The sequence below is a fragment of the Apteryx mantelli genome, chromosome 21, assembly GCF_036417845.1.
Source record: "Apteryx mantelli isolate bAptMan1 chromosome 21, bAptMan1.hap1, whole genome shotgun sequence".
NCBI lineage: Eukaryota > Metazoa > Chordata > Aves > Apterygiformes > Apterygidae > Apteryx > Apteryx mantelli.
The window spans coordinates 11,815,838-11,827,841 of NC_089998.1; the positions used below are offsets into that span (position 1 = coordinate 11,815,838).

A 12,004-nucleotide genomic window follows, 5' to 3' on the forward strand; every position below is an offset into this window, starting at 1 on the left:
AACAACAAAAAATAACAATCATGCAAGATTCTGTGTGAAGGAGAAAGCCTAAGGTTACAGGACTAGGCACATAGAATTAGGCAGGACAGTGGAAAATAACACGTAGTTCTCACTTTATCAGCAGGTTTTTCTTTCTAATAGAGCTGGAAGCAAAAAAGAACAAACTTAGAGATGGAGAAACCTCATGCTTTTCAAAGATTTTCTACAATACCATTTGCAAATAAGGGAACAGAAGTTAGCAGTGATATAAGGCTTGGGCTTCAGGAGAACGTGCAAATTGTGATGATGGAACAGTGAAAGATCATAGAGATAGTAAAATACAAAGAACTGGCAGTGGACTTTTTAAAGGAGAAAAAGGGTTAGAAAGGTTCCAAAAATGGTGAAGAGATGATCTACTGAAGGGCTAGAGATCACCGACTGGTGAGGGGCGAGTGAAAGCAAAGAGGTAAGATGGCATAAACAAGAAACAACTCTTCTTGAGAGATCAGAAGAGAGACTTCTTGAAAAAAACCTCGAGCAAATGAGAAAGTCAATCCAGGACTGGATATCAAAGCAGAAAAAGAGGAAAAAGTAGAAACTAACTGCATGGCTGAGACAACTAGAGTGAAATTTAAAGTAAAAAATGAGTAGGAAAACTGTAGAAGACAGACAGACAGAGAAAGCAGGACTTTGGAAGAAATAGCTCTGCTATTGCACAGAATGGCACAAGAGGGGAGCATCTACCAGAAACCGGGTCAAAGAATTGATATCTGCCACACAGCCCCGGGAAAATACAGTCAACCAAGCATGGAAAAGAGACATGGCACTACTGGAGAGAGTCCAGCAAAGGGCTACAAAGATGATTAGGGGACAGGAGCATCTGTCTTATGAGGAAAGACTGAGAGAGCTGGGCCTGTTTAGCCTGGAGAAGAGAAGACTGAGAGGGGATCTTATCAATGTATACAAAGATCTGAAGGAGGGTGTCAAGAGGATGGGGCCAGACTCTTTTCAGTGCTGCCCAGCGACAGGACAAGAGGCAACGGGCACAAACTGAAACACAGGAAGTTCCATCAGAATATGAGGAAAAACTTCTTCACTGTGAGGGTGACAGAGCACTGGAACAGGTTGCCCAGAGAGGTTGTGGAGTCTCCTTCTCTGGAGATATTCAAAACCCACCTGGACACGATCCTGTACAACGTGCTCTAGGTGACCCTGCTTGAGCAGGGGGGTTGGACTAGATGATCTCCAGAGGTCCCTTCCAACCTCAACCATTCTGTGATTCTGTGATGCTGCAGAGAACAACATGTTCAGTTTTTATAGAATACAGCCTTCTGTCTGAGAAGAAAGAAAAAAAAAAAAAACTTGCAGAATAAGATTCTGCGGTAGAATTGGAGTACAGACAAACAATTAGAATTACTTAAAAGTAAAAAGTGGGCGAAGATGTACAAGATAATAGAGGCCTAGAAAACACAATCTCAAGAAGTACTACACATAATGCAGGACTGATGGTACATTCGAGCAGAATGTCGAAAACAAAGGTAAGAAGAGGAACTAGAGAGAAATATTCAATACAATGTATGTGTGCGAACTGCTGTTAGGTCTTAAGTGATAGGATCATGGAAGGATTCGAGGGTATTAATCATTAATATGGGACAATGAGATGAGTCACAGTCACTATATTGGGTTTGGGTTTGTTTGGGTTTGTTGTTGTTTTTGAATACACACATATATTCCCCTTTAAGCTGTAAGTCACAAGTCACGTATTACGTGGTCCAGAAAGGGATCTGTCTCACCGAGACGCATTATTCTTCAGCGTATGCTGTCAGAGTGGAAAATCTACAGTTACATCAAGACTGATTGTTCCCAATATATCACCACAGCCTTGGCTGATTAACTCCACCATGGCTGGAAACAGAACTGGGGTAGCTCTCCAGTAAAAACAAGTAATGAGTCTAAGAGAAAGGGCCTGACAAAAAAAAACACTTAAACCAATAAAGCATGGGCTCTGGCCAGCATTTTATTATTTGGATTATGACTGAGTGTATGAATGTTGGTCATAAATCAGACCTCATAGGGCTAAGTGCTCTACAAACCTGGAACAAAAGAGATGATCATCTTTTAGTATTATCACATTCCCTGCATTACCTCTTGCTGGAGAAAAAACCATTTATAAATGACCTCAGTTCATCTGGACACTTAAAATCCTCACATAAGTTATCTGGTTTCCTACAAGATGCCTTCTAGCAATACTACACCATGCGCGCACCCACCACTCATGTTCAAAAGGGTTATAAAAATCAATATATATTTCCATGGCAGAACTCACTCATAGAAATGAGACTTGGAAATAGACAGGAAACTGCAGTCTCGATTGGCCTTGATGGTGAAAATCAGTGGTTCTCCAGTAAGGACAGCTAGCTGGCCTACAAGCTCTCCTGGATGGGTAATGAACAGACAGGTGTCCTCCTCGGAGTCTATCTTCCGTTGGTACACATGAAGCATTCCCGAGATCACAAAGCAAACATTGACATCCTGGAGAAGATACAGACACAGCTCAAATAAAATCCCCGCAGTTTTTAAAGCAATTATCGCCATGACAGTACCATCACGGCCAATCTGTTTGCCAGAAAGCTCCCTGTAGCTTTTAAACGATTAAGTAATAAAATAAAACACAATGGTGAATTATTAAAAGCAGGTTATGAATATTTAAAACTAAGCAGGCACAATACTGAAAAATGTGTTTCTCTTTGCATGGTTATGAAAAACAAAGGCTCCATTTGTAAGACCTCAGAAAATAAGGACAGAATTGCAAACACAGATGATGGGATAATCACAGCAGCACGATGAGGGACATTGCACTACAGCAAAGTGCAGTAAAATTGTAATTGGAGCTGCCCTTATCTGCTTTGCGTAAGCTTTTCTAGCTACTCAATAGTATTATAAATGAATCCTGTTACATCCTAAATGCATTTTTTATAACCAAAATACATTTTGCTATAAACAAATAACATTGGATTTCCATTGCACAGGGAAAAAATATTCTATTACAATGGAGTGATATCACCAGAAGCCACCAGCGCAAGGCCTGACAAAAAGGCTGCACAGCCAGCTACAAGGAACAAATACTCCTTACCTTCTCATGGAGGCATATGGAAGCATACAGAAATTGAAATCAGATGGGTACCAGATTTCCACTGTGACTTTGGCTACACTGCTACTCTGTGTATGAGGAGAGGCCAAAAGAGCTGGGATTGTTTAGCCAGAAGAGAAGTGTGAAGGAGACGGGGCGTATCTTATCGATGTTGTGGGGGAGGTGGAGGGGGGAGGTAAAGAAGATGGAGCCACTCTTCAGTGGTGCCCAGTGACAGGACAAGAAGTAATGGACACAAACTGAAATATAAAAAATTCAACCTGAACATAAGAAAAAACATTTTTATCATGATGATGGTCAAATATGGGAACAGGTGGCTCAGGGGTTGTGAAGTCCCCATCCTTGGAGCTACTCAAACCCAACTGGACACGGCCCTGAGCAACCCCTAGTTTATCTATGCTCTGGTTTATCCTGCTGTGAGCAGAGGGTTAGACTAGGTGACTTCCAGAGGTCCCATCCAACCTCAACCATTCTGCGATTCTATGATTCTTTACAGGAAAAGCTCTCAGAACCATCATTGGACCTTCTTTTTCTCTTACAAACTTAATGCCATGCAAAGAAGATGAGCGAAGTTTGCCTGTTGTGCATTTGGACTGCTGTTTTGAGTCACTGCACATGAACGATCTAAATTCTTAGTGATTCTTCTCTTTGGTCTGTCCCTACCCAAGAAGCAATATCCTACATATTTTTATTAAGATTACGCATTCATCAGCACTTTAATATCTGGGACATTCTTACAAGAGCACCAGAGATCAGTCTTTACTCAGATCTCTGTTCCACAGGAAAAAGCACATGCAGCTCTTGTGGCAGAGTCTGGAATCAAACTCAGCATTGCCAAACTCCAGGCCAGCGCTTTATCACTAAGTATAGCTAATAAATATATACTTCAGTTACTGCTCATCTTTATACATGTATAAGGGTCTTGCTGGATAGCAGAAGATTTTCCAAAGACTAGATCTGCTGGTCTGGAAAAGAGATGACTGAGACAGAACATGAGAAGGAGTTAGAAAGTCATGAGTGGCATAGAGAAGATGGATATGGAATAACCGTTGTCTCTTCCAGTACAGAAGACAGGGGACATCAAACAAAATTAGCTCATGATAAGATACAAAAGCCAAACAGAAGGAAGTGGTCCTTCATGCAATATTTAGTTACGCTGTGGAAGTACATGCCATAGGATCTTGCAGAGGCTGAACATCTCAATGTATTTGAAAAGCAAGTGGACGTATTCTTGAAAATACATTCCTTACAGGCAGTAAAATAAAAAATAAAGTAAAATAAACTACCTTTGACTCAGGAAGTCCCTGAGCTGCAAATTGCTAGAGATTGGAAGAGCATGCCAGAGAACTAATGTTACTGTTATCTGCTTACCTTTTTCTCAGTCTTCCTTATGTATCTACTATGGGTCATTTGTGGAGAAAGAATACTAGCATAAAAGGACCTTTGGTCTGTTCCAGAAAAGCCATTAAAGACCACTTTATATGTTATCTCTCTCTTCACTCTCAGGTGATACTCACCTGATCTCCCTGCCTCGATACCACAGTCCCAGCAGTAACCTGATGCAGCGTCACTTTACCGTTCAACAGCAAAGGATCCTGGAGAAGAAAGGGTAGGGGGAATACAGTTTACTTATCAGAACACACAAACAGATCCGAGAAGGTAAAGTAGGATTCAGACAAAGCAAATAAAATAATGACTCAAAGACAACGTTATAAGTACTTTGATCTCTTTAAAACATGGAACATAATTCTTGTATTTCTCTACACAACAACCATTTTTTTTCCCCCAAGAAGGAAAAAAATGTTAACTTTTCACCTGAACAGACTCAAATCCTTAATGATTTTATATTGGTCATCTGCCCCAGATTCTAAGGATATATAATAAACAGAGACTAGCCTACATCACCTGCCATGAAAGTTCAGTCAACATTTCAGGCCTCCAAAATCATGAAATACAAAGTTATCTTCAAAGGAAGGTGAAACCAGAAAAGATGGTCAGTATCACGGAGACGCTGGAAAAAAATGATCTGACACTTTCACAGCCCTTCCCTGCTCACACAAATCAGCTGTGCTGTGTACAAGTAGCAGCTTTTCATGTGCGCTGTAGACCAAACGCTTCCCAAAAGTGACAGATTCTTGTGTGCATCTGCACATGAATCTCACAGCATAGTGAGCGTTTGCCTCCTAAATTTGAAGAGCACTTAGGAAGGAGGATGGCCAAACGCCTGCCCTCAGTTTGAGAGTCAACTCCCAAACCCATGCGAGAGTAAGAGACCATCAGGTTGAGTGCATCAACTGATTTTAACAGAAAAACCATGCCTCATGAGGCAGACAGCAGAGGAAAATACTAGAGCTCCTACCAAGCTGGTGTGCAGAAAATTTTTTCCCAGCTCCACATCTGATCACTAATATGATCCTCAGCATGGGACAAAGTCAGCCGCCAGGCACAGACAGAATTTTCAGTTTCATCTCAAAGTACTGCCCATACAACGCAGTATCCCACGCGCACGGGTGCTTCACACCATGTCATAAGGAACCCAAAAGCCACTCTTGGGCAAAACGTTCCACCCCATCCAAACTCATAAATCTTCAAAAGCATGAGATTTTACTAGCAGCACCTTGACAGATAGGGCCAAAAACACAGGCTCAATCATGTGGCTCTTGCTTTATGCTAAACGTTAACTGAGAAGTCCTGGCATCTCACAGCTTAACCTGCAAGGCAAATCCCGACACTTCAGTCACATTTAACAGTATTTCACACTGCGGAAGTAAAGCGACTTAGAGAGCTACATGCATAGTAAAATACAATTTAATGCAATCAGCCATAGAAGAATTTGCCCTTAGTCATTAACCTTATTGCAGCAGGAAAACACTATAGCAGAGATAAAAACATTTTAGCATTGTAACTGCTATGCTAGTTTTTCCTCTATTCTTTTCAGTTGAAAAAAATAGAGCAATTAAAAATAATCAAAATTATTCTTTACACCTACAGCTGTTAAAAAGAGCAGATTTTCATCAAAAAATAGTTTTATTGAAACCAATCTGTTTCATGGGAACATATCCAATGTAAAGAACCTGACAAGCACCTGTCAAAATATTTCAGATCTGTAGTATCAACTCAACTGATTTCCGTGATTTTTTTTCCTGTATTTATATATTTGTGGTTGTATATTATTACCCATACTTTAAGAAAAAGTTTTTATTTATGAAAGTATCCCACGATAAAAAAAAAAAAAAAAAAGAAGAAGAAGTTCTCTATCAGGTCTGCTTATAAACTATCGTTGGCTTTTTGGCTGCACTAGCACCAAAACCATTGTTACAAATAATTTTTTGATGTCTAAGATGACGTAAGCACTGGAATAGATTGCATACAAAGCTGTGAAGATCATTGGAGATCCTCAATAACAGCTTAGACAAAAACCCGCCAGGAATGACTTAGCAATATTTGATTCTGCCTTGGGCATGAAAAGAGACTAAATGACCTCTGAGCAGTCCTTGAAGTCCTACTTTTCTATGATATTACTACATTGATTAAATAATCAAGGAATTGACAAAGATGATCAAGACCCACCTGGTCTAGTACCTTCTCTCTCAAATGGGCATGACCAGATGTTTTGGAAGCAACCCCAAATTCGGCATTGCATAGTCACAGGGTTTGAGCTACATAACATTTTTTGTACTGACCTCCCCTCCAACAACTAGCTTTTAAAAAAAGTTGCTATCACAACACAATCACAGGTTCACAGCAAGTTTTTTCCCTTATGTTGCTGTAATTTACAGGATAATAAATCAGCAGAGGTTTATGATGCAGAGGTGAAACCCAAAACAACAAACAGAAGCAGTAATTAGCTAGGACGGACAAATAATTTTTAGTCACAAATAAAGTGTCTCAATTGCCTTATAACTTGTACAGAAGAGCTGCCCTTCAACACTGGTTAACTCCCATATCAAAACTGCAGATAAAGCTGAGAACATGTAAGAATTATTTCAGATTGAAAACAGTTCATGATAGAATTCAAGGAATCTAAGGAATTCAAGTTATATGGAAAAAAAAAAAAGTAATTCTTGAGTCAGGTGGCTGAGAGTCATTCAAAATAACACCGCCCCTCTCCTGTAGTAAGCTATCCCCTCCTCTGTGTCTGTCTGTCTCTCGATATCATGAAAAGAATACTATCTGCCATCAAAACACCTTGACTTTACTCATACTGATTGGTCTGAAAAACAGCACCTTAAAACGCCTCTAGTCAGCTAAGAAATAGAAGATAATTTTTCAGATGAATGCTTGCAGAATTCATTTTCTTCTTTGAGGTAAGTAGTACTGCATATAAATATTTTAAACAATGAGCTACATTCCACTGCCTGTAGAAGAATCAACTTTTGCTATCCTTAATAGAAGAAATTAACGTTAATCTTTAAACAAAATTCTTAGCAGTTGGCTACGTTTCACTAGATTCTTATTATCTTGTGAAAAACTGAGTTGCTATAATATCAGCGTTTGAAAAGCCTACCTTATTCCATTCTTATCAAGACGTTCCAGTTAAAAATAATGCCTAGTAGATGCTGCATTTTAAGGATATTGTTTCAGTTAATTCAACTCTGATTAATTGGTCTGCTCACTTGTTCATTACTGGGATTTTATTCTAGATTCAAAGAGAATGTGATGTAATTGGTAGCTTCAGCGATCTTGGGTTTTTTGCTTGTGACCCGATAGGGTTAAATAGGAAAACATCGATACAAACTTGTCACAAGCCAAGAAGTCTGAGGCCAGTCTCACCATGAACAGAAGGCTGAACAGAACAGATGAAAGTACATAGTCCTACTTTACTCCATCTGTAACAAGAATTTCTTCTAAAATAGTCTGTAGCCTTTCATGCTGATATAAATGCCTGAAAAACTGAAAATGAATGCACCAAGACAGTCGTCTGCTGCAGATTAAGAGACAGTACCACGTGCCTTAGTCAGAGCACCAACATGGAGCACATACAGAGCCTCACTACTTGCAGCTGAAAGATCATGACCAAGAGTTTGAGGTTGCAACAGAAATAATTTAGAAATCAGAAATGTGAGAATCCAAAGGCAAAATCGTTTAAGTTCTAGCTAACAGGAAAGCAAGTGGCCTTTGGTGAGAGTCCTTAAACCAGGGAAGGAGACTGCAGCAGGTGTGCCAAGGCTCTGACAGCACCAACAGGCTTCAGATATTGAAACGTATGCCGTAATAAAAATCAGGACATCAGTAACTGATTTAGAGGCACAGTCTTCCCAAATTGTGTGATTAGCTGCATGAACAGATACACCTCTGAAGCACTGTAATGAAGTGCAGCTGGATTCACAGAAACAATTAAAAAAAAAAGCAATTTTATTCCTTCTTGCAGCATGTTTAAGAAAGAGGGGCACATGGCATGTTCTGTACCCCACATTCACACACCAAAGGGTTCAGCAAGGGCTGAACTCATCTGTGGTGGCTGTTAGGGCACAAAGCATCGAAGACGGCAGACAGATCCAATACTCAAATACAGATATTCAGTTCTGAAATCAAATGAGGTATTTAGATGCTATGCCAACAGGATTAATTGATTCAGCCACCACCTGAACGCCTTTACATAACAACTCCTTCACACAGTCAGTGAGAGCATGAAATTACAATGCACCAGAAATTGTATACTTACTTCTCACAGGGACAAATCTGCACTCAGTAAGAAAAGATTCATGCAGTGCATTTCAGTGCAGTCTTTTCAAATGGCAGAATAATTCAGATTTATTTTAGTCCTGGTAATAACTTGAACAGACTAGGGAATAAAGCATTCAGCCAGTCTACAATGTATTAGGGAGACAATTTACTTTTTAGTGGCCGGCAGAATGAGGTGAAAAGTGAAAAGAAGGCCATTTTTTCCTGCAATAACTTACATCAAGTTTCATCAAGGTTGAAAGGTCTTTCTTTGCTGCTTCAAAGATGGCATCAATAGGTTTACTATTACAGGAATCCTGCACAGCAAGCTCACGATCAGTATAATGGAAAACTGCCGAAGGAGTTTCTGTCACTGTCACGGTCTTCTTCAATATCGACTGCAAAGAACAGATAAACCAAGTGTCGTTTTTGCATGTTGTAATTGGCACCTAACCAGCAAAACCTGGCAGCATCATCTGTGCTCTCCCATCCACCACAACTGGTGGCCTAAAAAAAGAGGTGGGTTTCCAAAAAGGCAACAGAGCTCACTAACTTCATTAGCTGGGTATTTTTCTGCTGAGCTTGACAGTCAAGTCAAATAGTTACTCATCACGGCTTGCATAAGGGAAGGATAAGACTTTTCACAAACTGGGCAGCCGCCAATCTGATAGAACTAGAACTCAATCAAAACAGTAAAGTATACAAAGGAGGAGTAAAAGATAAAACGTCCATCAAGGCCAAATATTGAGCCACAGTTTCTCTTTGGATTTGGGGTTGCACAGATTTATAATTTAATTGCGCATTTTTGTGCTCTTAACTTCCAGGTTAGTCTTCATAAAAAGCACACCAGAAAAAGAAAAGCAGATTTATAAATCATGATTGAAAACCCAACTGGAAAGCTTACAGGTAGATATGAGTTTTGAATTCCTTGCTGTAAAGTAGTTCTCACAAATAAAACATGATCTGACAAACTCACCTTTCCAAATAATTTTTTCACAAGTCGTAGGAGCATAATATCTAAAATCAAGAAGTTGCAGCACATGCTTTGCTATTGCTTGCCACGGAAATCTCCAGATTTACAAGCTCTTCACTAAAAAGTCCAGTCACCAAATTCTACTCAAGCAACTACAAGTTTAAAGTACACCAGTCGAAGACCACCAACCAAGAGAACTCATGCAGTGCAAGGGCAAAGTTTCAAAGGGAGAAAGCACTCAAAGTAAGCATTCAAATCACTAAAAGAATAAGGATGGGTAAAGTACAGTGCAAGAAAAATGGTGAAATCTCCAACGGAGAAGACCTACCTTGCCCACAACAGGACTGCTGGCAATGTCCTCTGAGCCAAAGTGCACTCTGGCTCTTTCATATGCCATGTCCATGTCTGACTTAGCACCGCTGGAATTACCTACAAGCAATATAAAAAAAAAAATTTTTTTTAAAGAATTTCCATTATTAGAGTTTCTCTGAGATAGCCAAAAGTATATGAACTCTAGCAACATTTCTTTTTTCTGATTTATTTCCTAGTTCTATTTGACCTGGAAGGTCTGATGGAAACTTTAAACCATCTCATCTGACTTTATGTATATAGTAAGTCCCAAAATTCACACATCCACTTTTGTACTGAGTTCTATAACTATTTTGGGTTAGACAAGTAACAGTCGTTCTGGATTTGAAGACTGTCAGGAGAAGACAAGTCTACCACACTGAAAGATTTTCCTTATGGATTTTCCCTCTGCCTTTTTTTTTAATTTTTATTTTTAATCTGTGCCTTCTTGCCTGCATGAAATAACCTAGCTTCGGTTTCCAGGAAATGATTCTTATTAACCTTTTCTCCACTAAACTAAGGAACCTTTTCATACCCGATATATTGCAAGAGCTTTCATGGGGAGAATATAATGATCAGCAACTTCCTAGAGAGGCTCTCTGGAAAGCCTTTGCCCTGCTCCCTGCCATCCCTAAAAATCATCTCAGATCTTTTATTTAACCTGTCCATATTTTCAAAGCATTTCATGCACTTAGAAATACATAAAGAATTCTCTTACAGGTCTCACCTATTCGATTTACAAATTTAAAGTCACTAACAACTTCTATTCTGTACTTCTCCTATCTTACTACTTCTTTAATACCTCTCAAAATTACAGCTCCTTGATTGTCCCATCCATCTTTCAGGAACTTACCCGAGATGTTTAATTACTAAAACATAACTGGGAAACATCTCCTGTTTAATTACTTTGAATAGGATTCTTGCATTTCAGCCTAATGATGTGCAAATTCACAACAGAAATGTTTTACTTGGCGAATTAGTTAAGAATGATGCAGAGATTGCAATCTCAATTTATAAATAGACCTATAACCATTTTTATTGTGTTTCTATGTGTAATATATCTCAAAAATATACCACTTTTAGAAAAGTTCAAGTTTTCTCCCTTATGCCTTTTTTCTTCCCTTACTACATTTTATTACACTTTTTAAAATACAAATTGCTGCCAAAAACCAGGATGGGTGTTTAGGAAACGCTATTCTCTTTCTTGACTGTTGAATACAGTCACCTAATAAACTCTGAAAGAGCTCCCAGTTTTTAAACTCTGAATTTCCCCCCCACACACACACATACACACAAGCTTGCCTAGAATTTCCTGGATCTTTGGGAAGTTAGTTTTTGGAAGCACGGAGTTGCCCTAAATTTATCCTTGTTAAATATGATCAGATGAAAATATTACCTGCTTGTGAAATTTAATTTTAAAAATACAATTCTGCTATATCTGAGAGAGTTTGACTCCTATCTTCACCCCAACTCAGACAAGGAGAGAATCCCACTCTCCCAGGGATTCAGACCTATGTAACAGTACTTCCACTTTTCCATCTTATCTACAAATATGAACAAGTCATTACACATATTAAATCCACAACTGCCGCTGGGGTCATACTGTTATGCAGTGATCAGCCTCCAAACAAAAAAACCCAACAGGTTGACCCAAAGATTATCATCAGCAAAGCTTCCAAGCCACAAAACCAAAGAAGTGTAATTCAGGCTACTGGCTGAATTTCATACACTGCAAAAAACTATACTGCAACATGGAACTTCCTAAATTAGTTGTAAACAAAAAAGCCCAGATACTGGAAATAGCAGCACAGAACTCCATGTGGGCTAATTTAACTACCTATCAATTATACTGTCCCACAGATCAGTGTCAGCATAATTACTAAACCCCC

At 39.2% G+C, this 12,004-nt stretch overlaps 1 protein-coding gene across 2 annotated transcripts in view; it reads right to left on the bottom strand.

Annotated features, from left to right (window-relative positions):
• Positions 1–12,004, bottom strand: part of PNPLA7 (patatin like phospholipase domain containing 7) — a 129,250-nt gene that overhangs the window by 95,030 nt on the left and 22,216 nt on the right. For both annotated transcript variants that reach the window (XM_067308809.1, XM_067308810.1), the window contains exons 14-17: positions 10,096–10,196; positions 9,034–9,192; positions 4,648–4,725; positions 2,306–2,511 (exon numbers count right to left, since the gene is read on the bottom strand). In XM_067308809.1, coding sequence (XP_067164910.1) covers positions 2,306–2,511; positions 4,648–4,725; positions 9,034–9,192; positions 10,096–10,196 — 544 coding nt within the window. The remainder of the gene's footprint in view (positions 1–2,305; positions 2,512–4,647; positions 4,726–9,033; positions 9,193–10,095; positions 10,197–12,004) is intronic.